Source organism: Hydra vulgaris, chromosome 12 (assembly GCF_038396675.1).
Source record: "Hydra vulgaris chromosome 12, alternate assembly HydraT2T_AEP".
Classification (NCBI taxonomy): Eukaryota; Metazoa; Cnidaria; class Hydrozoa; order Anthoathecata; family Hydridae; genus Hydra; species Hydra vulgaris.
The window spans coordinates 74890014-74916597 of record NC_088931.1 but is presented as its reverse complement, the minus strand read 5'-3'; the positions used below and the strand labels follow the sequence as shown (position 1 = coordinate 74916597).

General features: G+C 28.2%; 2 protein-coding genes across 3 annotated transcripts in view; one reads left to right on the top strand and one right to left on the bottom strand.

Moving 5' to 3' along the window:
• Positions 1-5979, top strand: part of LOC100202783 (trifunctional enzyme subunit beta, mitochondrial) — a 13128-nt gene extending 7149 nt beyond the window's left edge. Inside the window, exons 4-21 of the mRNA XM_065814434.1 lie at positions 137-181; positions 1302-1333; positions 1697-1764; positions 1842-1929; positions 2003-2124; positions 2256-2321; positions 2398-2453; positions 3436-3472; positions 3552-3599; positions 3679-3718; positions 3848-3969; positions 4055-4134; positions 4425-4472; positions 4559-4646; positions 5193-5267; positions 5351-5515; positions 5651-5691; positions 5801-5979. Of these exons, the coding sequence (XP_065670506.1) occupies positions 137-181; positions 1302-1333; positions 1697-1764; positions 1842-1929; positions 2003-2124; positions 2256-2321; positions 2398-2453; positions 3436-3472; positions 3552-3599; positions 3679-3718; positions 3848-3969; positions 4055-4134; positions 4425-4472; positions 4559-4646; positions 5193-5267; positions 5351-5515; positions 5651-5689 (1219 nt within the window). The 3' untranslated portion in view covers positions 5690-5691; positions 5801-5979. The remainder of the gene's footprint in view (positions 1-136; positions 182-1301; positions 1334-1696; positions 1765-1841; positions 1930-2002; positions 2125-2255; positions 2322-2397; positions 2454-3435; positions 3473-3551; positions 3600-3678; positions 3719-3847; positions 3970-4054; positions 4135-4424; positions 4473-4558; positions 4647-5192; positions 5268-5350; positions 5516-5650; positions 5692-5800) is intronic.
• Positions 5677-26584, bottom strand: LOC101241002 (protein PF3D7_1417600). Of its 2 annotated transcripts, none has more exons than XM_065814432.1 (4): positions 24601-26263; positions 24210-24381; positions 18807-19011; positions 5677-6109 (listed from the first exon to the last, which is right to left on the bottom strand). In XM_065814432.1, exons 1-4 carry the CDS (start codon positions 25729-25731, stop codon positions 6055-6057), a joined length of 1563 nt encoding a protein of 520 aa, XP_065670504.1. In that variant the 5' UTR covers positions 25732-26263; the 3' UTR covers positions 5677-6054. The 2 variants fall into 2 exon arrangements, with proteins under 2 accessions (XP_065670504.1, XP_065670505.1); XM_065814433.1 differs by lacking the exon at positions 5677-6109 and adding an exon at positions 7027-7114 and having other exon boundaries at positions 24601-26584.

The window sequence follows — 26584 nt, the reverse complement described above, 5'->3', positions numbered from 1 at the left end:
ATATATATATATATATATATATATATATATATATATATATATATATATATATATGTATATATTATGTATATAAATATATATACAAAAAATAATTTGTTAATATTATATCAAATTCATGATGAAGTTTAAATTTTAGCTATAAGAATCTGATGCCACATGATTTAGGAAGGGAAGCTTTATTGTAAGTTTTCAAAATTTTAATTATTATGAGTTATTTAAAAAAATTAATACAAAAATTAAGAAAAATATAAAGTAAAAATGTTTTGTTTTTATGTATATATTTTTTATTTGTTTTTAACCTACAAAACTCCTGAAAAATATAAATGTTTAAATGTAATGTAAGGATCTATTTCTTAGACTATTATTAATACTATGAATATTAGTAGAGTGAGGTAATAAATTATAAATTAGGTACATAAAGTTTTTTTCCACATTTTGAGCAATTTTTTTAATGAAATGTGATGGAAGTTTTTTTTAATCAGGTGTATGTTGTTTTTAATCTTTACTATTATTATTAGTATTATTATTGTTTTGTTAATTTAAAACTTAAGTTGTTGAGAATTTCTTCATTCTCAGAAAGGCATTTTTTGAAAAATTAGGAATATTTAAACTCAAAATAATATCTTTTCATAAAATATTTAAAATACTTTTTTAATATCAAAATCTTTTCATCCTGTGATTGTCATATTATAGATCCTCTTCTAAAACTTTTTTTGTTTCAGAAAGTTTTAATATATCATTGACTTGATTTGTTTTACTTAACATATCATTGACTTGATTTGTTTAATTAGCAACACATTGACTTTAATCAAATCAAATATATTGACTTTAATCAAAAATAATTATAAATAAGATTTTTAATCAAAAATAATTATAAATAAGATTTTTAATCAAAAATAATTAAAAATAAGATTTTTAATCAAAAATAATTATAAATAAGATTTTTAATCAAAAATAATTAAAAATAAGATTTTTAATCAAAAATAATTATAAATAAGATTTTTTTTAATTTATAAGACTTAATTTAAATATGATTATAAAAGCAATAAGATTTTTCAGCTTTTATAAAATCTTTAAGAAAATTAACTTGTTTTGTAAAGTTTCAATAATGAAATGTAGAAAAACAATGTGTTAAAAGATTTTTTTTTATTTGTTTGCTATTACTGATCATGAACTTGTGATTTATTTAGAGAACTTCATTAAAAGTTTTTTTAAAAATAAATTTTTTATTTTTTGCATAGAAAATTGAAGTGTTCTTTACCAATATTAATTTATATAAATTGATGTTTTTATATTGCTAGAGGCTTAGTCAAGAAAACTGGAATTTCCCCAGGTATAAAAATTTCCTTTTTATACTGAAATTGGTAATATTGTTATTAATATTTTTTGTTGTATTGTTTTATTTGTTTTCAATGTGCAAAGTTCTCATCTTCTTGTCAATTTTTAATCATTTTTGATAGAATACAGTTATCATTTACATATTAACTGATTATAGACAACTCATAAATACAAAAATCTTACGTCATTGTTGATTCACTTTGTTAATTTATTTTATAATTAAATTTATAATTTAGCAATCTGTCATTTAAAAAAAATTTTTTTTTCAGAATTCTGCTTTAAAAACAACATTATATTTAGAAAAACATTTTATCCTCTTTTTTCACAAAGTTTGTCAATGATTAAATTTTTTTAACAGATCAAGTTGATTATTTAATTATGGGAAGTGTTATCCAAGAAGTAAAAACAGCAAATATTGCGCGTGAGGTGCACTTTTACATTTTTACATTTTTCTATGTTCTAAGAATAAAACACTATTCAATTTTAAAAAAATATATTTTTAGTCTATGCTATCTGCTGGTTTCCCCGCTAGTGTACCAGCTCATAGTGTTACTATGGCATGTATATCTAGCAATCAAGCTATTACATCAGGTACATTTGTTGTGTAAACTTGCTAATAGTTTTTGTTCACTTTTTATGCATTAAATTTTTTATTTGACTTTAGGAGTTGGGTTAATCAGATCTGGTGTCTGCAACACAATTATTGCTGGTGGTGTTGAGTTCATGTCTGATGTTCCTATTCGATTGAATAGAGAACTAAGAAAAAAATTGCTGAATTTGAACAGGGTAAAAAAGAAATATATTCTATATATTTAGTAAAGTTGTTTTTCATTTCTAAACATAATTTTTTTGAAACTTTAAACTCTATGAAATGTGCATTAATGAAGAACTTTAATGAAGATTGTTTTATAATATAGGCAAAATCATTTGGTCAGCGTTTAAGTATTATTGCTTCCATTCGACCTAAACATTTATCTCCTGAGGTATACCATTCTATATTTAGTACTTGTTTTCTATCATATATAATTTATTTAAATCTTTTGAAATTTGTTTTCCTAGCTTCCATCAATTTCCGAGTTTTCTACAGGTGAAACAATGGGCAAAAGTGGAGACAGGTTGTTACAAATTAAAATATTTTTTTCCGGATGTTTTTTTATTTTAATATTTTATTATATGTTTATTTGTTATTTATTTTAATATAGAATTTTTTTTATATATAAATAGTTTTTAGTAGAAAATTGCATATCAAAAATTAGAAAAATTTAAATCTAGTTGAATGTTGAGGAGCTAAAAAAAATAGTTGAAAATGAAGCAAAATAAGTATTTAAACTATTAATTATAATTTTAAAACTAATTATAAAACTATTAATTATAATTTTTTTGTTAAAGTGTTGCTTAAACGTGTGCAAAGAATTGTTTAAGTAAATAATGCAACAGCTCAATATTTAACAATATTTACTATTTGTTTTACATCTTTTTTAAAAATGAAATTTTAGATATAGCAACAGTATTCCCTACAACAAGGAGTATAAAATTAATGAAGGCAAAAGTTGATTCAGAAGTAAAATAATGATAAATAAAATAAAGAAATTAGTTTATTAGTTATTAACTTGATAATTTATGTTTGTGAACTATAGAAAAAAATAATTCATGTAGACATGGAAAACTAAGTTACTAAATTGCTCAGCTACCATCTGTTTGTTAAATTTTACATTTTAAAGTAAGTTTTATAACTCTTGTAACAACATAAAAATATGGAGTTACAATATAAAAAAAGTCAATATTGCTAAATGATGCCAATATTTGAGGTTCATTGAAAAGCTGACAGAATCGCTTCTTATTATAAGAAAAATTGCTGTGTTATGTAAGCTATTTAGGAATTTTTTGGTCTTAGCTTTAAAACAACTTTAAATATTTTCAAAATTTGTGTACTGTGAGTTAAAAATAGATGGAAATTTTGTTTTGTAAATGTAAAATGGGTTTGTTTTAGTAAACATTTATATATATATATATATATATATATATATATATATATATATATATATATATATATATATATATAAATAATTGTATCTTCCAAAAATCTTTTTTTTTTAGACTAGCAGCTGCATTTAACATATCAAGGTTGGAGCAGGTGTGTGATCTTTATCACTATTGATATACAACTTATAAACAAGCATAGTTTTAAAAATTTAATAAATTTTTTTTTTAAGGATGAGTTCGCATTGAGATCTCACACAAATGCATTTCAAGCACAAGAGGTATGTTTGAACACGTGCTGTTATGTGTATTAAATAAATTGTTAATTTGACATTTATCAATTGTTATTATTTTATTAAGGCTGGATATTTAAGTGACGTGTTGACTTTTAAAGTTCCAGGTGTTTATTTTTTTCTAATAATTTTGCCAAATTTTTTTCCTTTGGTTAAGCTACAACCAATCAATCTTTTAGTTTTTTTGTTATTTAGTGTTTTTGTTATTTAGTGTTTTTATTATTGCATATTTATAGGTGGTGACTATGTCTCAAAAGATAACGGTATAAAAGTTTCTAGCCTTGAGATAATGGCTAAACTAAAACCAGCATTTATAAAGCCACATGGTACTGTTACAGCTGCAAATGCATCCTTTTTGGTTAGAAAATTTTGCTTTGTTAGTGAATTTGTGTTATAATTGTTTATAAACTTTAGTTTCTGTTTTAAATTTTGTATTGATATAGACAGATGGAGCTTCTGCATGTCTTATTATGACAGAAGAAAAGGCACTGGCTGCTGGATATAAACCAAAAGCATATTTAAGGTATCCTTTCTCTAAAATCAAATTTAAAAGTGGGTAATATTTACTAGGGGTGAGCAAAACCGGATATCCAGTCAGGTTTGCTAAAATTGGATTTGGATTTTAACAAACTGGACTGGGTAACTGGTTTTTCTTACCCCTAGTAAAAACTTTCGACTATGGGTGAGCAAAACCAAATACCCGGTCCTATTTGTTAAAATCCGAATCCGATTTTTACAAGCCAGACCAGATAATCAGTTTTGCTCACTCCTTATATTTACCTATAAACTGACATTTTTGCAAATCTTGTTTAGGGATTTTGTTTATGCTTCTCAAGATCCAAAAGATCAACTCCTTTTAGGGTTAGTTTTATTATTATATATACATTGAAGTAACTCAAGTAATTTTTTGAAAAATATGTTAGCAAAAACTCTATTTGACTTTTTAGCCCCACATATGCTACAGGAAAACTTTTGCAAAAATGTGGGTTAAGTTTAAAAGATATTGATGTATTTGAAATACATGAAGCATTTGCTGTAAGTTCATTATTTTCAACATCTAAACAAAATAAAAATAGTTTATTATTTGTAGAAAGTATACTAAACAGTATCATTTGCTTTTATAAATTATATTGAAATTGTTATTTAGATTGAAGATATCTTCTAGGGTGGGATATTTTTAGCGCTTAGGACGAATTTGCTTTCAAAATGAAAGTTATGGAAAATTGTAGTTATTGTTTTTACAATAACTACAATTTTCCATGTAGTTAATTTTACACTTCATTGATTACCATGTTTTAAAAATGACTTTTCCAATTTAAATGTCATTTTCAGATTTTTGTATCAAAACTAGATTAAAAATTAAATAAAAATAAAAATTGACTTGATTATTGATCTAATTGTTAAACTCTTCTTTTCTTTTGTTCGAATGTTTGAATATTTCATTAAAAAATTTGTCTCCAGGTTGCATAGGCGAAAAAGAAAAAAAAAGTCAAATTATTTCATACCTTTACTATTTGTTTTACTTATTATAAAACTTAAAATAAAATATAACAAAGTTTTTACATATTTTTTTTATTTCAGGGTCAAGTTCTTGCAAACTTGAAAGCAATGAACTCTGAAACCTTCGCAAGAGATTACATGGGTCGCAGTGAAAAGGTGAAATTAGTTTTTCTAAAAGAAAGTTAAAAAAATATTCGAATTTTATTAGTAAGCAAATGTGCTTTTTAATAATTTTTTAGGTTGGTGAAATACCTATGGAAAAAATTAACACATGGGGAGGTAGTTTATCACTTGGACATCCATTTGGTGCTACTGGGGTTAGACTATTAACAACAACCGCAAATCGTCTTATTCACGAACAAAAGCGGTATGGGTTATTAACCGCTTGTGCTGCTGGTGGTCTTGTGAGTAAAACAATTTTCTTGTAATAATTATAGTTATTAAGTAAATATTATAAATTCTTTTCTTTATGTTTCTAACCTATTTATAACGTTAATGTTATTGGTTTTTATTATGAATTTGATATTTTTTTATTCTAGGGTCACGCTATGCTTGTTGAGCGCTATCCATCTAAATAATTGTATTCACAAATCAATTTACATATATATATTTTTGATAAACTATTTATAGTGATTATTTCCGAACATTTTCTTTCTTCAAAATTGAAAAATTTTAAAAATATTTTTTAGTTCATTGAAATTTAACTTATAAAAGTCTCTTGAACTTGATTCGTCATCTGTGACGTCATCTGTACAAGTGATTATGAAAACGTTGCGAGATCGATTTCCATGCGGCTGTTAAAGAAATTTTGGTTTCATCAATATTTCTGTATTACTGATGATAAAAATTTCTAACAAAGTGTTAAGAACGAAGTGTTTTTCTTTTTTACAATGTTTTGCGGTGTATTCGTATTATCTTCAATTTTTATTAGCTTCGTAATATCTCAATTGCTTGCGATTTTCTCGTCTTTCATGCAAACTAAATGGCTTCCGATTATGCTGTAAAATAATAAAAATTTGATTTTATTTATTAATAGAGTGTATTCATCTGTAGTCTCTATAAATTTGCACCGTCGCACAATGTGTTCAAACTCCCCAACCCCTCTCAAAAAAACAACGACATCAAACTAAAAAAAATGATTGTGTGTGTGCCACTCGTTTAAGATTGATATGGGTAAAAATTGAGATTATAGGCATATGTATAAGATATTTGGTAAGTGTAAACAATTTTTTTTTGAACTGCATTTTAAATTTAGGTCTTGAAAAGAAGCCCCGAAATTGTTATATATAAATACAGAATTAAAAATCAGTTGCCCAAACTTGCATTAATTCAATTTGGAACTATTTTAAAAATATAAAATTTTTATTAAATATTTTTCATACTACCTTAGCCATTCTGAAGTAATTGGTCATAACTCAAAACCAGCATTCAAAAACTCATTCTCAATGAGATCATGCTTATTGGTTCAAGTTCGTTAAAGAGGCAAACCAACGGCTCCATTCGCAAACAAGATTTTACTTTTTTGTAAAATCGACTTTATTGCGGTAACAGAATTTCTTACTTCTCAGGCAGCATTGTGCAATTGCGTCGTTTAATTTTTAGTAATGATTTTAAATACATAAATATGAAAAAATAAAAATTTACGTAAATGTATATAAATGGATATACTTTTATGTTGCTACTTCACAATTTGGTTTACTGGAGTTATCTCTTTTACTGGAGTTATCTCTTTTGCGGGATAAAGCCGTTGAAACGTAAAATCAAAAAAGATGCTAGAGTATTTTTTTTTTTTTTTGTAAATATAAATAATTTTATATAATATGCTAAATTTAGTGTAATTTAAGTTAATAGTTTATTAATAATTTTAATTATAAATTGTACTTTTTCAAATATGTTCGAATATATGTTAAATAGATTTTAGTTAATCCATTTATTTAACCATAAAGTATGAAAATTTACAATAATATTTTATAAACTCACATAAATAAGATTAGGTGTCACACCTAAAAAAAAAACAATCATAAAAAAAAAAAGAAATAAAGAAAGAACAGAAAAAAAAGCACTAATAAATAAAGATGTTATTAATAATTGCAATAATAATATAATAAAAATAATAGTAATATTATTAATGTGAATAAAAAAACAAATAGTAACTATATCATGATAACTTTACTAAAAATTATAACTAATGATATAAATTATGGTAAAAATAATCATAATAAAATTATATTTAAATAAACATAACAATTGCCAAAGTTAGGACAATAACCATAAAACTATTACTACAATTGAATCACTATCATTATCATCATAAATAATATTAATAAGATTTATAAAACAAAGATAAGTTAATGATAATAGTAATATTACTAGAGTTAAAAAAGACAGTATAAAATAAAAGTAATAATAGTTTTATAAATACAGTAATATATAAAAAGCAATAATGATAAAAGATAAAATTAATATTCATTAAATATATACCCAAATAAAAATTTCTTAATTTGGTTTTGATTGAGAAGAAGAATGTTGGTAATAAAAGGGTATTTAATTAAAATGTTTTTTTTTATAAATTGGTATTATTTGGTTCCAGTGAGAAATACATTGATGTTATATAGAGAGCTTGCCATATTTGATAGTGTATAATTTAGTGTTTTAATTAAAGTTTTCAACTAAAAGTTTATTCCTATAGAAACTATAGATAATGCTAATATTTAATGCTAATATTTTTAATATTTGCTAATTTAATAATATTTATGCTAATATAAGCTATAGTTTCTATTAGCATATAACAATTATTAATACAAAATTGTTGATAAACTATTAATTCAAATTATTAATAAAAATTTAATTTAATGTAACTTTGTTTTGAAAACAAAGAATAAAACCTTATTGTTAAAAAAAAGAATTAAGAAAAAAATTTGCTATAACATCTTTTCGTTTTTAAACTTTCGGCTATAACGACCCGGTACCTGCTAATTATAACAACCCGGTACCTGCTAAATATAACAACCCGGTACCTGCTAATTATAACAACCCGGTACCTGCTAATTATCAAAGATAAAAAAATCAAAACATGCATGTTTTGATGGCCAACTGCCTGATTACCCCTTGCGTACAAAATAACGAATAACGTTTCTTACATTTTTGATAAAAAGAATACATTCAAACCCAATCATTCAAAAATTAAGAACTAATCATAATGACTGACTTCAGGTTTTTTTACTTTAGATTTTTTGGAAAGTTTAGATCATGAAAGTATTGATTGTAGTGATGCTGTGAAGTGCATTTACAATCAAAAAAGTGCTCGATGAACTGAATCATAGCAAAATATAGTAGAAAATAAAACTGCGTCATTTTCACAACTTTAGGTTTCAAGCTATTGCAATCATTAGGTGAACTCCTTTCATCTGATGACTGCAATACCATGAAATATATATATATATATATATATATATATATATATATATATATATATATATATATATATATATATATATATATATATATATATTTAAATGTAAACTAAATTCTAAATTGCTGTAACATTTAAGAGCCTTTTCGAGACTACTTGAACATGAGCATGCCTGCTCACATAAGAAGTAAAAATTAATAAAAAAGACGTTACAGCAGGTCCAAGAAAAAGAAAAAGAACTAGGAAGATCTATGTGAGAGAAGCAGAAGATCAAATAAGTAAAATTAAAACCAATTCAGAAAATAGTTTTCATTTTGGCTGAAAACCCTGCAAAAGCATTGATATTACCTTTAATAAAGAAAAGCCTCTGAAGATCCCTCTAAAATATTTTTTGTTGTTGTCTTGAAAAATGCTATAAATCACGGCAAAGTTTAGAGTTTTTAATACGCCCGGGACATAGTAGCAGTTAGTCGCCCCTATATACCCATGTGCAATTACACAAGTTAATGATTGTATTCTTATTTCTATTAAAGCTACTTTGCATCCATGTTTCGGAGAAAAACTGTATAACTTGGTTCGTTGCAATTTTGCTATCTTCAGTCGCTTTGCAAAAAATTCTACCAAGATAACTCATCTGCTCACCATGGGTATTTTGGTTGAAGCTAAAACTACGACTTTAGAGCAGCAGTAATTTTCCGTGCTCGTTTTGCATCTAGCAAGACTGCTGCTAAAAACGAAAAGTTTTTGATTTTTGTTTATTTATTACAATAATCAAACTTATACATAAAAAATTTTAATATTGATAAAGGAAAGCAATATCACCCTTTCCTATGCTTATGATTGAGATTACTGCAGCCGAATTAGTATTATAAAATTACCTTTAAATACTGTATCAACTATATCCTGTGCCTCCAAACCTCCAACGGTTTGCAAGACAGTTTTTAAAAAACAAGTCATTAAATTATATGCTGAGTTTGATGAGAAAGCGTAAAAAAAGAAAAGCTGTACTTGTAGAATAAATTAAACAATATTGAACTGTATTATACGTTGTAAGGACAATAGAAATTTCAGGTTTGAGAAAAGATGACCAAACAAAAGTCAAGATGTGGTTTAATGTACCGCCGGTACAGTGTTTTCCATAACTAAAATGCTCCGACATTAAAATATCATCGACAACCAAGCCAAGCTAATTGCAAACCCGACCATCAATGTCGGCCATTTCATTATTAATTAGTTTTTTTGACAATCAACTTGCATTACTTTGTACTTCTCAAAGTGCAAAGTAATGCAGTGATGCAAAAACTGATCCATGAGGGATGCCTCTTGTAACCCTAATCCACTCGAATGTCTATTAGCTAGCCATTCTGTGATCAAGTTAATTTTAGAATTCGTTGTGCGACAATGTGTTGAATACTTTAGAAAAGTTGGTAGAAAATTTTTTAACTAGATGTCCATGGTAAACTGCTTCCATTAAAATATACGGAATTCAATCATTTGTAAGGCAGCCTTTGTGATGTACAAATCCATTTTGTGATGTAAAAATCCGTTTGTGATGTAAAAATCCGTTTGTTAAGTAAAAATCCGTTTGTGATGAACAAATCCATTTTGAGACTTTGATATTAGATTGTGCACAATGTTTTATAATCCTATCTATAATAATTCTCTTCGTCACCTTGCACGGTATAGGTGACGCAAGCTTGTAGTTGTAAATCTTGTATTTGCTTCCTTTTTTGACGGTAGGCATGACATTTGACTTGCGTTGAGACTTAGAGAGTCGTTAAACCTTAGCAAAAAAAGTTATTTTTTTTTTTTTTTTTTTTTTTTGCGATTGAAAATTGGGATTAATTTTACTTTTAGAATAATCATAAAGTTATTAATAAGATATATTTATTTTTTTCTTAAATAACCTGACAAAATTTGTTGTTTAAAATAAAATATTTTGTTTGGATTAGACCTAGAGTCTACTTCAATATCGCCGATATAAAAACCATTCAATTTTTTTGTTTGTTTGATTACCAACCAAAAAAAAATTAATTTAAAAGATAATTATTTGGTCATCGATTAAAACGTTTTTTGAACTATTTTTGTAATTAAAATCTCATATTGATTTTTTTGTTTTCCATGTTTTGGCCCCCTATTATCAAGGCGCTCGGGACACATATGCCCTTTTTACACCTTCCTCTCGGTGGCGCTAAGTTTTACACTATGGTGAGAAATAAACAAAACCGAGATTAACGAGATTTTTTAAAGGTCGACGATTTTTAAAGCCTGAATACACTGATCACTTTTATTCTTATCAGTTACTGGTGTAACGTGGCGTGGGGTAATCGAGTACTTCATGGGGTAATCGCGCACCCTTTATCATTTTAAAAAACAAATAAAACGTATAGTATTAATGCTTAGTTCATTTTCAAGCTAAAAATACATGAAGCAACTTTAAGAAAGTATAATTTGTTAATTTTAAGAAAGTATAATTTTTTAAGAAAGTATAATTTAAGACTTTAAGAAAGTATTATTTGTTTACTTTAAGAAAGTATAATTTAATTTTTTTTAAAATGTATAAATTAATTTTTTTACTTTAAGAAAGTATAATTTGTTTACTTTAAGAAAGCATAACTTGTTTACAACTTTAAGAAAGTATAATTTGTTAAATTTTGTCAGGTTATTTAAGAAAAAAAACACATCTAAACTTTTTACAGTATTTGTGTTAATAAGTCTACCTTGTGGTTTATACTGTTAAATTATTGTTTGAAGAATTTTTTGTTGTTGTGAATTTTTATTGAGTTGAATTTAGCTATTCATGGCTAAAAGTTATGCTGGCGTTTTATCGTCTGGAAACACGGCTGTTCAATCGAGAACCAATCTTGGTATTTTTAACGCAAAGACTGAGATTGATAATTCCAACGTCCTTATTTGTCGATATGGAGATTTGAACATAAGTGTCAACGATTTTCTATCGAGTTTAGCCGAGAAGAAATTACTCGGCAATGTTTGGGGGGTGACAAGGCATTACACCAACAAGCTATTTGAGTTCGCTGTTGTTAACAACTCGTCTGTGACAACCTATCTCGAGGCAGAAACTGAAATCAAAGGGTGCGTGTTAAAGTTTCAACAAAAATATGTGCGAAAAATTCACGTTTTGGTTCAAAACATTCCCATTGGTACTCTTAGGAATGGATGTCAGAGCGCCATCATCCTGCTTGGTAAACACCTAGCTGCAGGACGAGGTGAGTTTGACTCCTTCTACTTACAAAAGTGCAAGGCTCATGGGGAAGATATATACACGGGAAATGTAATTATTATCATCAAAAACTGGACCAACCCATGCATAAATCCTTTACCCCGCTATCAAAACGTCGATGGACTCAACCTACGCTAGAAACACTCTGGCTAGCCCGAACCTAACCTACCAAATTTAAAAAGCACAACCATTCCACCCTCACCTTCCACACAACCCACAGCAACACAAGCACCTTCCATACCCACAGCAACACAAGTCAACAGTGTGAATGAGGAAAACGATGTTCAAAACGCCTGTGTTGAGGTTAATGCTAAAGATGATTCCGAGAAAGAAAGTCGCAGTGAAATAGAAGATGCATCAAAAACACCAAAAGTAAAAACCACCCAGCTGACCAGAAAACGTTTGGGGCAGACGGAATGCGAAACCCCCGAAAAATTAATAAACACAAGCGATTTAAAGCAAGACATGTTGTTAGAAGAAGTTCTGCTGTCAGAAGAAAGTGTGGAAATGTGTTTTGAAGACGAGACGAACTCTTTAATAATTGATGAAGAATTTGACAGCCAAATCGGTGCGGAAAAGAAATCGTAAGATTATTTCTCTCTCTCTTTTTTTTCGTTTTATCTTTAGCTTAACTTTTTTAGCTTTGCTCTCAAATCAGATTATTACTTTGAATTTTTTGTTCTAAAACTTTTATTTCTTTTTCTTTCTACAACAATTCTTTTTTTACGTTCTATTTTTAACCTCATTAATTATGCATGTCACGTTTTTTAATAAGCGCTTAAGCTGTCGTAATTTGTATTGTTGTAGTTCGCGCTTTTTTGTGGAATGTTACGGTCCAGTGCGTCCTATTGTTCGTATTACTTCAGTTCAAACGAAAACTCGTGCTATAAGGTTAAGGTTTATATGTTTGTGTTTTTTATGTCAGGTTGTAAAATTATTATATTCATGTTTAAGGTACACGAGTTTTCAAATAAGGAAACCTGATCCTCTTCATCATGGCTATTAATATTTTAACGTGCAACATAAACGGTCTAAACGACCAAGCCAAACGCGATAATTTTTTGGGGTTTCTCAAAAAGTCCTCCTTCGATCTTATCCTCCTTCAGGAAACAAAGTTCGGACCGTCCACTGTTAAACAGTGGAGCGACGAATGGACTGGCGAGTCTATTTGGAACTCTGGTCCGAGTCATAACTGTTGTGGGGTGGCAGTTCTCTCTAAATCCAATGTTTCTTTAAACGAACTAAAAAGGGACAATAACGGAAGAATATTAAATGTCATGATAAAAATTGATGAACACGAAATGCAGGTGCTGAATATTTATGCTCTTAATGTGCCGAGAGAAATGCGCCTTTTTTTCGGCGGCCTTGGAGACATCTCGCAGGACACAGGACTACCCGTCCTGTTGGCCGGGGATTTCAACATGGTCGAAAGCCTGCCTCTTGACACAGAAGGCACAAACAACTTTAGATATCACACCTACGGCATTACTGAACTCGGGGTCTTCCAAGGTAGGTATAACCTAGTTGATGTTTTTTGTTACAAGTTTCCCAACAAAAGAGAATTCACATGGCGCAATCAGACGGTCAAATGTAGACTCGACAGAATCTACTGCCCTGAAAAAGTCGCCAAAAAAACAACATACACAAAAATTCTCACCAACCCTTTTTCTGACCACGAGTTCGTGTCAACAGCTGTCAATTTTAGTCAAATCAGGAGAGGATCAGGATACTGGAAATTAAATTGCTCCCTTTTGGAAATAGAAGTGCATAGGCAGAAAATTGAACTCTTAATTCAAGATTGGCAAACTAAAAAACGGTCCTATACGTCAATTTTAAAATGGTGGGACGACTGCAAACTTTTTGTTAGGGCTGAATTACAACACATATCGATACAGGAAAGTGCGAAAAACAAAAAAAATATCAAAAGGATTGAAAACGAAATCCAACGTTAGCTCTTTTCTTGCTCCAGTTTCCCGGAGCGTTTATTCGCACAAAACAAAAACTAATTGAAGAAGGAGAAAAACCTTCAAAATTTTTGTATAATTTGGAAAAAACTCAATAGCGGAACAAGTCAATGACTGAAATTTGCAAGAATGACGGCACATTGACGAGTGAACCTGGTGAAATACTAAACTCCCTTGTTTCATATTATAAAAACATTTACACCAAAACCAGTTTATGCAAAGACAGCCAAAAATATGTCTTGTCACACATCACTAAACGTTTAAGTGATGATGAAAATCAATTTTTAAACACCGGCCTAACCGGCGTGAAAGAAGCCCTTTTTAAATTTGAAAACGGAAAATATCCGGGCTCTGACGGACTTCCAGCTGAATGTTATAAAACCTTTTGGCACACTTTAGAAAAAGATTTTGAAGAACTTGCCTACGAAATACTTTTCGTAGAAAAAAAACACTAGCCACTCTATGAAAAAATCAATATTTCACTGATTCCTAAACAAGGAGATCTTACCGAATGCAAAAACTGGAGGCCCATATCCGTAATCGGCGCTTTTTTTTCGAAAAAATAAAACTGTTTGAAAAAGCAAGTGGTTCAGTGATCAACGCCTCAAAAACCAAGGGTCTCGCTCTTGGGGGTTTTGATCCTAAAATGTACCCGGAATTGGACGACATAGAGTGGAACAACAACACCGGTTTCAAAACATTAGGTGTTACTTTTTACACCAGACTGAGCGATACTACCAATTTCAACTGGTTAGTAACTCTAAACAAAATAGAGAAAAAACTCAAGTTTCTGGGACTACGTACTTTGTCACTTAGGGGAAAGACTATGTTGATAAATACGTTAGCAATGTCAAAAGTGTGGTTTCTGGCAAACGTGCTGCCCGTTCCCGAATGGGCAATAGAACGTCTGCATAGAGTCATTTTCGAAAATCTGTGGCAAAAGACCAATTTCAATCCGGTCAAAAGAGAGACACTTTTTTTACCCGTCAAAAGCGGGAGTCTCGGAATTTTATCACCGAAGAAGCAAAATCTTGCACTTCGCCTCAAAACATTCTTTCAACTGAAAGAATGCGAAGAGGACAAAGCTCACGACTATTACTACTTTTCAAAGTATTGGTTGGCGAGTTCACTTATAAAATTTACGAACCAAAACCAAAGCTGGAACTTTTTAAAGCAGAACAATTTTCCAAAACACTGGGACAACAAAACGTCTCAGTACTACAAAACAACAATAGAAATATTAGGCAAAAACGGGTCCCTTTTTAACGTCCCCCTAAAAACAACAAAACATTTTTACTTAGAAGTGGCAAAAAACAAAACGACAGTCGTCCCAGCAGAACTTTTCTGGAACGGTTCAACAAAAACAACAATGCCGTGGACCCAAATTTGGAAAAAAAACTTTACCTCCCACGCATGCGGACCGACTCAAAACATCCTCTTTCGTTTTTTACACAACAGTTTACCTTCTGCGGCCTTGCTAGCCAAAAGCACAAGGCAGCAGATTGTCAAAAATAACAAATGCAAAACTTGTGGTAAAATCGAGGACAACATGCACATCTTTGCCTACTGTCCTCCTTCTGTAGAAATTTGGGAGTATTTTAAACACGTATGTAATTACTTGACATCCCGAAACAACTTTTCTCCGATAAATTCGATTTTCTCGATTGAAACAGCGAATTTATCAGAGAAAAACCCCACTTCGCAGCTGCTGTTGACACTCACTCAGACCATCATGAGTGCAATATGGAACAGTAGATGCCACCACATGTGTAGTAACAAAAAAATTGACCCAATGGCAGTAATCAGGGTAATAATCAGGAACATCAGGAATATTATTACCTTAAAATATAACTATCATGTCCGCAGAAACACCGCGGACATTTTTTGTGAGTATTATTGTATTAAAAATGTTTTCTGTCAAGTGGAGAATGGAAGTCTGAAACTAAACATATGAGCTAAAATAAAACAACGGCTCTTTGTATGTTTAGTAAAGATTTCCTTCCCTCTTGCAATTTTTTATGTTATACCACAAAATTATTATTATATATGATTAGCAAATCACTGCCAGCCCTTATTTTATGAAATATTTTTTTAACACTTAATTTTTTTATCTATAGTGTTCGTAACGTAATGTTTATGTAAAAGTCCTGTAATTCTTTTTTAAATTTTTTTGCATATAAATCTCTTTATCGAGCTCGCCACTTTCTTACTCTGGATTCTATTCTCTATCTCTATAAATCTCAAATCCGGCCTTGTATGGAATACTGTTGCCATATCTGGGGCGGATCTTCTAATGATGCCCTTTCTCTTTTAGACAAGGTGCAAAAACGCATTGTAAACATAGTTGGACCTGCTCTTGCAACCAACCTCCAACCATTATCACATCGTCGTAATGTTGCTTCTCTTTCTCTTTTCTACAAATACTATAATGGGCACTGCTCTAAAGAGCTAGCGTCTCTTGTGCCGTTTACTAAAATTCATTCTCGTGTTACTCGTCATTCAATTAAGTGTCATCCTTTTTCTGTGATTGTTCCTAAGTGCTCCAAAAACGCTTATTCTTCTAGTTTTTTTCCTCGAACATCAGTTCTTTGGAATTGGCTTCCTTCATCTTGCTTTCCTGATTCGTATAATTTGCAATCTTTTAAATCGTCCGTCAATCGTTATCTTGCTCTACAATCTTCATCTTTTCTCTTACAGTAACTTCCAACTTTAATTAGTGGCTGCTTGCAGCCTTGTTGGAAGCGAAGATGTTTAAAAAAAAAAAAAAAATCATTCTTTTTACTTTATGAATCTTTCCTTAACCTATTTTAAAATTTCTCCTTTTTTTAACTCAATCTAAACTCTCGATTTCTTTCCGCACAACAGCAAAAAAATAAAAAACAAAAAAATACAAAAAAATATTAAACCAAAAAACACAAAAAAATTAAAAATTAAAAAATACGAAAATTATATAATGAAATATACAAAACAGAAAATGTATATATTTACGAAAGCTTGTAAAACCATATATTGTAAAACATAAAACCTTAGTTAATGTTATTAAAAAAATTGTAAATATTTATTATTTTGTAATAAAAGAAAAAAAAATAATAATAATTTGTTAATTACAGCTTTTTTGAAAAAAATAAATAAACGATAACAAGTTAATTATATCACTAATTTTTAAAGAAAATTTTTAGAGCAGCATAAAAGTCTTTTGTCTTGACGAGCATGTCAAAATATTTGTAGAAAGCGTGCTACAATTTCATGTTAATGTGTAAATAGAATTTTTGACAGTTTATAAGATACTATAAAAAATGTTCTGTCACAAAACATATAACCTATGATGAAACTAATACTTCTGATGACCCAAAATAAATGATATTCCAGAATAGTACTAAACATGCTAAAGAGTTATAAATACATCAAGTCATCAATGTCTATAATGTTTGCATGTATTGCTGATGGTATATTTCTTTCTCCATACACAATGTATAAAATTGAACGTCTGATGGACATTTGGATTCTTGGAGGTCCAATTGGTGAAAAAGAAGATCAAGAATGACAAAAATAAACTTTTTGCGTATTTTTTGAAGTATACCATTGAGACAAGCCAATATATATATATATATATATATATATATATATATATATATATATATATATATATATATATATATATATATATATATATATATATATATATATATATATATATATACATATATATATATATATATATATATATATATATATATATATATATATATATATATATATATATGCATTACCTATTTGAAATAGAACAAGTTACATACATTAGAAAGTGTATAGCTTGCTCTATTTTCAAGTTTAAATATGCTTTTTCATAGTATCTAAAATATTTGTCAAACTTCAAAGTCCGATATCTAGAGAACCAATAAATATTTTTTAAAAATAGTTTGGAATAAAGCTTCTAGTATGAATCATAGCAACATATAAGAACATCGGTTTTAGAAGAGGTCACCATTAAAAATTTGTTTTTTTGCCTAATTCTAACGGAAAGTTGCTCTTAAGCTATTTTTTTGGTATATTTTGAGGTTTTAAATACCAACTACATATCAGAGGTTTTAAATACTCAGCTACATATTAGAGGTTTTAAATACCCAACTACATATCAGAGGTTTCAAATACCCAACTACATATCAGAGGTTTCAAATACCCAACTACATATCAGAGGTTTCAAATACCCAACTACATATCAGAGGTTTCAAATACCCAACTACATATCAGAGGTTTCAAATACCCAACTACATATCAGAGGTTTCAAATACCCAACTACATATCAGAGGTTTCAAATACCCAACTACATATCAGAGGTTTTAAATACAACAACCTAACTACATATCAAAGTTACTACATATTGGTTATAGTCACTACACAAAGTTAGAAAAAAATATATATAAAATAATAAATGTAATAAAAAGAAAGACTTTATAACAAAAAGCAAATATTATATAATAAAAAGCAAAGAAAGAAAAAGTAAAAAAACTATATAATAAAAAGAAATTAAAATAATAATTTTCCTATTAATATGGTATACAAACATTTTTATCATTTTAAAAATGCTTACTAAATTTTATTTAGTTTGTTAAAAGTTTACGAAGGTTTATACATAATAATAAATTTACTCTATGAGCTTTTTCATTACATCCTCTTAGGCAATAAATAAATGCCTATATTTATTTATTGCCTAAGAGGATGTAATAAGGAATATTTTTTAAAGCACAAGTAATTGTTATCAACATATACAAACGCAGGAATTTATGTGTTAAAAAATTAATAAATAAAATGTTTGACTCTTGCTTTTAACTTTTTATAACAGAAAATTAAAATTTTACTAGTACATAGTTAAGGATCCTGGAATGTTTTCAGTAGTGCTACAGAAAAGATAAAGTTTAAACTCATAAATATTTTCTGTATTTTTATCTAAAACAAATCAGTAAGAATCAAAATTTAAACTTTAATTTTGACTGATTTGTTATAACACATAAAAATGTGTGTTTCGACAAAGTTAATTACAAACTTGTTTTAGATATTGTTATAAAAGTGTTGCTTACCCTTTCTCGATGCATTTTAGGCCATCTTTACAAGGTCCGCATTTAGGTTTTTCTTCCTCAATCCAAACTTTTCTAAATAGTACTGGTGCACATTGATGAAATTCTTCAAGTTTTCTTTTGCATGTTCCGTGATTCTCGTAAATAGTTGGTTCAATCACGCAGCAAGAGTCACCGTTACAATCAGTGTCTTTCTCGCATATTGAACCTATATATTTTTATTTATTTATATTTATTCTTTATATTTATATCTTTATTTAATTTTAAGAACTTTTATTACATTTTTTCTTTCTTTCAAACGAATACTGTTTATTCATCCCGTTTTGCATATGAATTGCATTATGCACCGTTGCTAGTTTACGTCTTCTATTTAAATACCCGAAAAGATGCTTACTCGTGTTTTAGTCTTTGCTTCCAATATTCACAAATTAATTTATTAGGAAAAAGACTTTTTGAAACTGATTATTTAAACTTTTAAAAAGTTTATAATTTTAGAAAGTTAAATTTTACAAATTTTTTTTTTCCGACAGACTAAAAAAATAAATATAAAAAAAAAGGTCGACATTTGCCAACTATACTTCAAAACTTATCAGCTAAAATGCCAAATGTGCCAACTCAAATATATAACATATATAACAGCTTTGTCCGAAAGGTGAGGGTAGGGGGGAAGGGGAGGGAACACCCCCTATACCCCCTATTCGGGACGGCCCTGTACACTTCAAATGTACAACCAGTGGAGGTGGAGATGCTTTTTCGATGATTAAGGTACAAATTATAAAGACATAAATTTAAAATAAAAAATTTTTAGTGTTAATTTTATCTTCCCAAAACGCCGTGGTTGTAAATTTTGTATAGTCTCAACTTTTAAACGCTAAAAATTATTAGTCAAATATTTAAAAAGTTATTATTATTTGTTATGTACGACAATATGTATTTTAGCACAAATTTACATTTTGTGTATAACTCCGATGTTTTTATGAAGATTTTTAAACTTCTAGTATACAAATGGGTTAAGCTATTTGCCCTACCATTTTGTTTTCTGACAAAATCTGTATTTAGATGCTAAAGTTATTCGAATATCTGCAGATCAAGTTTTCTCAACTAAATGACACCATTTTTTAAAAGAAATATTTTTAAGTTAAGTTTTGTTCAACCTAAAAAAGTATCCTTCTGAAAAAAAATTGTATTAATATTTAAGAATTTCAAAAGATATAAGTAGTTTTAATGTTATTAATAATATATTATTTATACATCATTTAAAGGCCACGCAGTTAAGAATTTTTTCCGTTAAATTTTTTTTGATTCTATTAAAATCCTGAAACTTTGGTTAGATTTTTTTTTTTGTTCAAGTTTAACTTATTTTTATTAGTTTGATTCAAACTTTGGTTTGATCTTTTCAGAGATACAATACATCTATGCCATATTTTTAAAAATACAGCTAATGTGTAACTTTCATTTTTACAATGTTTTCTTAAGGAATTTTAAAGTTTTCTTATCACCGTCAATAGCAAACGTAGTTCTTCAGACAGTAACGAAATTTCCGGGAGTTGAGGAAGCTCTTTGTGAATATATCTATCGTGCAAACTTAGAAAAAGTTTGAAACTAGAAATTCTTTAATTTTTTTCTGCTGTTTTTCCATTTAAGTATTAATCGACCTATAAAGATAATTTAGATTGCGTAAAAGAAATGCGTACTAGATATCTCATTTGAGTCTTTTTCGTGGCAGATCATGGCCATTAAGTTGGCTATTTTGGGTCACTTTCTTTATCCGTATTGGTGATTTTTACTATAATTTGTTAAACTGTTTTTTCTCCTTTTTGAGTCAATTTTCAAATTTAAAACACTTTTTATGTTCCATCAATTGCAGACCTTTGTCGCGTGAATCCAGTGAATGTCGCGTGAATCCAGTGAGCTAAAATTCGATAGTGTGGATACAGAAATTGAAACTTTTGTGGTGCGATTCCAGAAAATATGCTGACTTTTGTAACGTGGTCTAGAAAATATTGCTAGACTTTGATAGCGAGGATCCAGGAAATTTGCATAGCTATTAACCAGCAGTTTAACACAATTGAGAGATTATCTTACTTTCAGTTCGCCCATCAATTTTTTTAAAAAATATTTTTCCTTTTTTGTGCTTGTAAATACTCTTAAACAATTAGTTCTTAATTCAAGAAATAGTTTTAATGTATAAAACCTTGAGATGTTAACATTTTCTTAACAAAACGAGAGCTCAGTATTCTAACGTCTTTCAGTATTTATCTGGGAGACATGACCTTTAAACACGCCATTTGTTAACAAAATTATTTTGATTGCATCTTTAAATTAAAGAACTGACCTTAAACATGTTTGAGTTGTAATTAACTCCAAGTTCATCACACGCATCTTGTAGTTTGCTTGAAGAGAGACCACTTCTGTGCGTTGATTATTGCAGTGTTTTATTGGTATATAAAGTACATGTGAGTTCTTGTTGCCTCTTGTGAGGATTCTTGTTGCTCTATTGATAGCTAGTTGGATTGTATGACAGTTGTAGAGTTTATTTTGTCACTTTTTTTTTGCAACAAAAATATAAACTCATTTAAATTTTCAATAAAAGAGTACGAACAAATGTAAGCAACTTACTTTTAAACATTGACCCCTAAAATTCAAATTGTTCTTACTCTATTATGGTCAGGAATTTTGGTGTTAACCACGTGACCTTAGTTATTATATTAGCATGAAAATAAAAAGTATTTTTCAATAGTTTTTTAAATTTTAAATTTAGAAATAAAAATAATAAAAATAAAGTACTTAAAAGTAAACATTTTAGACTGTTTGAGATTATTTTACCTAGATGTCTGAGAAATCTAGGTAAAATAAGCCATGTTCTGAATGATTTTTTCAATAAGTCTTTATTTTCAGATATTTTTTAGAAAAGAGTACAAAATGGCCGCTGGTAATTATTCCGAAGACATTGGGTTCCAAAATTTGGCCCATTTTGTAAAAGCTTGGTTCAAAAAGAAATTTTCATTTTAAAGAATAATTACTCTTTAGGTCTTTTACCTTTATGAATGGACTAATACTTTAACTTTTCGGAGTCAGAAATTCGGCGCCCATTTATGTCAACTGCTGTGATATTATCAAAACAGGCAAAACAGGAACGAAAAAGACAATTTTATTTTCGTTTCTTTTATACTAATGGTTAGAAACCATTTTAATAAAAGCTAAAGAAAGTGATAAAGATTTAATTTATTTTCAAGCGATTCAGTCCAAACCTTTAAATTGTTTTCAAAAAAGGTATTTGAAATCTAATATATCGAATTCCATGTTCAGTAAATACCGTTTTGAATCATCCTTAAAACTTTGCAAAGTGCAGTTTAAAACGAAGTTTTGTTTTTTATTAAAGATTGGAAGAAATTTTTTCCAAACTAAAGGTCCCCGATATTGAATTTGGTACGAACTTAATTTAAGAAGGTTTATGGGAACCACAAAGTTATTCATTGAAAATTTGGTTGGATATTTATGGGAGATTTCATTAAAGTAGGATTGAAATGTTACTGGAGAAAACCCAAGTTTTGCTTTAAACATAAATAACATTACTTGATGAATATTAAGCTTATAAATATTTAAAGCTCCAAGCTGACGTAAGAGAGGTTCGCATTGTGTTTTTCTATTTGCCCCAAATACTATCCTGCAAGCATGTTTTTGTTTACTATAAATTTTTTTGAGTTTAGTGTGATTAGTGCTACCCCAGAAAATGTTACAGTATGAAAGATAACTGTGTATAAACGAAAAATATAAATTTTTTAAAGACTCGTTATTAAGAAAAGGTTTTGTTCGGTATAACATGGCAATATTTTTTGAGATCTTACCTTCAACATATTTGATATGAAATTTCCATGACAATTTTTCATCTAAGAGCACTCCCAGAAAGTTTGTAGTCAATTCCCTTTTAATTATTTTATTATTGATTAAAAGATTGGGTAGTTTAAAAGAATATTCTCGGCTTTATTAGGTTTATGGAATAGGATAAATTTTGTTTTCTCTGCATTTAATGATAGTCGGTTACTTATAAACCACTCGTTGATCTTATCTAATTCTTCGTTAAATATTTTAAAAAGAACAGTAATATCTTTGTGAGAATAAAACAAATTAGTGTCATCTGCAAATAAGATAGTATTTAATACTTTTGATGATAAATATAAGTCATTTATATAAAGTAAGAACAATAATGGTCCCAAAATAGAACCTTGGGGTACTCCACAAGTTATTAAGTTGTTTTTTGAGTCTTTTGTTTCTTTAAGTACAAATTGCTATCTGTTAGCTAAGTATGATTTAAACCAAAGTAAACTTTGATTTTTAACACCATAGTTTTCTAATTTTTTCAAAAGAATTTCATGATTTACTGTGTCGAAAGCTTTGGATAAATCAATAAAAACCCCTATTGTATAGCATTTGAAGACAAATTCCAAAACATGCTCTAAGCATGTTTTGGAATTATATATATATATAATATAGCTAAAATTTTAGGGCTTTTATGTTCCCAGACTCCAATTATTGCAATTTTTTGCAAAGCAAAAAAATTGCAATAATTGGATAACAATAATTGTATACTTAATAATATAATAACAATAATTGTATCCTTATTTGATATGAGTATAAAGATACAAATTTTTGGAGTGTGCTCCATGTCTGGAAGTTAGGTATCTCAAACATCAAAAAATGATGCATCCGCGCCTGATGTATATATATATATATATATATATATATATATAATATATATATATATATATATATATATATATATATATATATATATATATATATATATATATATATATATGTATATATATATATACATATATATGTATATATACATTTTTGCAGTTATTTTAGGTGCTCCCAGAAGTCCTTACGGTCTTTTTAAAGAGCACCGCGGGAGAGCATTTAACAGGAAGTTCACGCCTCCAATGTCGCTTGTTGGGCTGGAGCTGGCGTCAAACCTAGGACCTCTGGGTTCTGAGCCAGAACTCTAACCACTGCGCCACGGCTGTTTTGTATATATATATATATATATATATATATATATATATATATATATATATATATATATATATATATATATATATATATATATATATAAAATAAACTATATAAATGGTAGGTGTGAAACAGATCTGACATGACCTGTTTTACGAATCTATTATTTTTCAAAAAAACTTTTAAAGTTTTCAAATCATAAAAACTATTAGTATATATATATATATATATATATATATATATATATATATATATATATATATATATATATATATATATATATATATATATATATATATATATATATATATATATATATATATATATATATATATATATATATATATATATATATAGTAAGCATTAAAATACTTTTTATAATAAATATACCTGGAGTGCCCTTTTCTTTATTATCGCACCTTCCGTAAATACAAGATAGTCCCTTACAGCAGTGCTCATCTTCTACGCACGCGTGAGTAGTTTTTTGACAATCATAACATAACAAGTTTGAACAATATTTATTAATTGGACACATAGAGCTTGAAGTGCATTCAACTATATTCTAAATAGAAAAAAATACATCCTGCATAACATCGTAATGGTTGATTTTATTAGCCCAAATTGATTCAACGTATGTAGTGAAAATCAAGTTGAATAATCAACATTTAAAGATTAAAGAATCAGAGATTTTTCAGATTGAGAATAAAATAAAATTAAAAAATTGTCGTAAATAAATAAAAGAATTTGTAGAAGCAGGTTGAAGACCTTTAATAAGTCTTACAGTTTTTTTTAACGCTTTTAAATCGGTAAATTTTTCGTAACCGGGTTGGTCAGAAATAAGTTTTACAAACTCAGTCGTATCAGCTAAATGCAATGAGTGGGATTTAAGAAAAACATTTTCATGAGAAAAATCAATTTTTGATGAGTTGATCAATGTTTGGTTTGTGTAAACATGTTTTTGGTTTGGTAATAAATAGGAATTAGATGATTTATTTGAATTTTTTAAAAGTTTCCAATTTTCGCCAAATTTTCTTTTAGAATAGGACAAGTTGTTTTCTTTTTCCTCGTCGTTATAGAAAATTCCAATTTTACTAATTGTAAAATTGCTATTTTTTGAAAGGTATCCTTTCATCGTAGAGTTCGTAAGCATATTTTTTGCATTGATGTTGTTTTTTTTATCTTCAAAATAGTTGTTTTTAGTTTCGTTTATTTTAGAAGCTTTCGGTTCTACTTTTGTTTTGTTTAAAATATTTATGGTGATTTCTTCTTCAAATACATTATTTACGTTATTTATCGATGAAGCTTTTATTGCTGTCTGAGAAGTGTTTTGTGTAAGGTTCCTGAAAGTCTCTTTTAAATTAAATTCCATGGAAGTTATTGGTTTTAAACTTGTCATAGGATTATAAACGTTTTTACTGTAGGACGTTATTTTTGCCTTTTGTATGTGCGCAACATTTATAGATTTTGGTCTATAGGATGGTAAAAATGTCTTTGAATATTCAAAGTTTGTTTTTTTATTGTTTAACTTTTTATTTAACGAGTTTTTGATCAAGTGGACTGCAATAATGTTTTTATGCAATACTTTTTCCCCTTTCGTTTCATTAAAAGAATTGAGTTCTGAAAAAGTTTTTGTTAAATCAAAATTTTGAACTATACCCTTGTTACTTGCTTCTGCATTGTTCTCAATTTTATTAGAAGGGCTTCTATGAATGATTAACGAAGATCCCATATTTTGCTTAGGCGGCGTTAATATCTTATAATTTTCCGTAAAATACACGGTCTCTTTTGCTTCTAAAAGGTTACCATTTTCATCAATAGTAAAAAATCGTTCGGCTTCATCTTGTATTTTTGTGTAATTTACAACTAATAACGAGGTAAATATAAGTGAAAACAAAAATGTTTTAAACAACATTTTTTATTTAATGTTAATGAAGAACGAGAGCGATGTTTTTTTATAAAGTTGAGAACTTTCGACACAAAATACTTTCGGTACATTTCACATCGGCATGCTCTAATGAATGACTGAAAGAATGAACTGAAAAATTTAAAGCCGCACTAGAAGCTCTCATAATTACTATGGTATTAAAAGAAGATAACAGAACATATGTAGTTATTTCCCAATCTCTGTTCTATCAATTATCACTTCCGTTAAAAACTTTCTTTTGACATTTTTATTTTTTATTATGACATTTTATTGACAATGTTTATTGCTTATAGTTTGGATATCACAAGTCATAAAATTGTTTCAACCTTACCAATCAAAGAAGCAAACAAACAAAAAAGATGTTTTTTGTATTGATGATATACTTTGTTAAAATTAGCAGGGTTACATATTAGGAACATTGATGTTTTTGATGATTGATTAAAATAAAACCTCAAATCTATGAAGTAATACTTTTGCATATTTTACAATCCTAAATATAGCTTCCGAAAACACTAATAACGTACCTAAAGTTATGCATAACTGGTTTAAATGCAAACATTAAATATTAAAGAGCACCTGCTTTAGAAGCAAGCAATTCAGGGTACGAAGCGAGCTCTGGGCATATTTTGCGCCATCGGTAAGAAATGAACTTCTTAGTTAAATGTTTAGTTCAACTTTATTACCCATTTATTCATAGTCATAAACTTTATGTCTTTCCTGTATTAATTGTTTACTTTACTGTACTTGATTGTTTAAGTTACTGTCTTCATTGCTTATAATCTAAAATGTCTTTAAATTATAAACAGAAGCTTACTTATTCTAATTTTTTTTTTTTTGTATT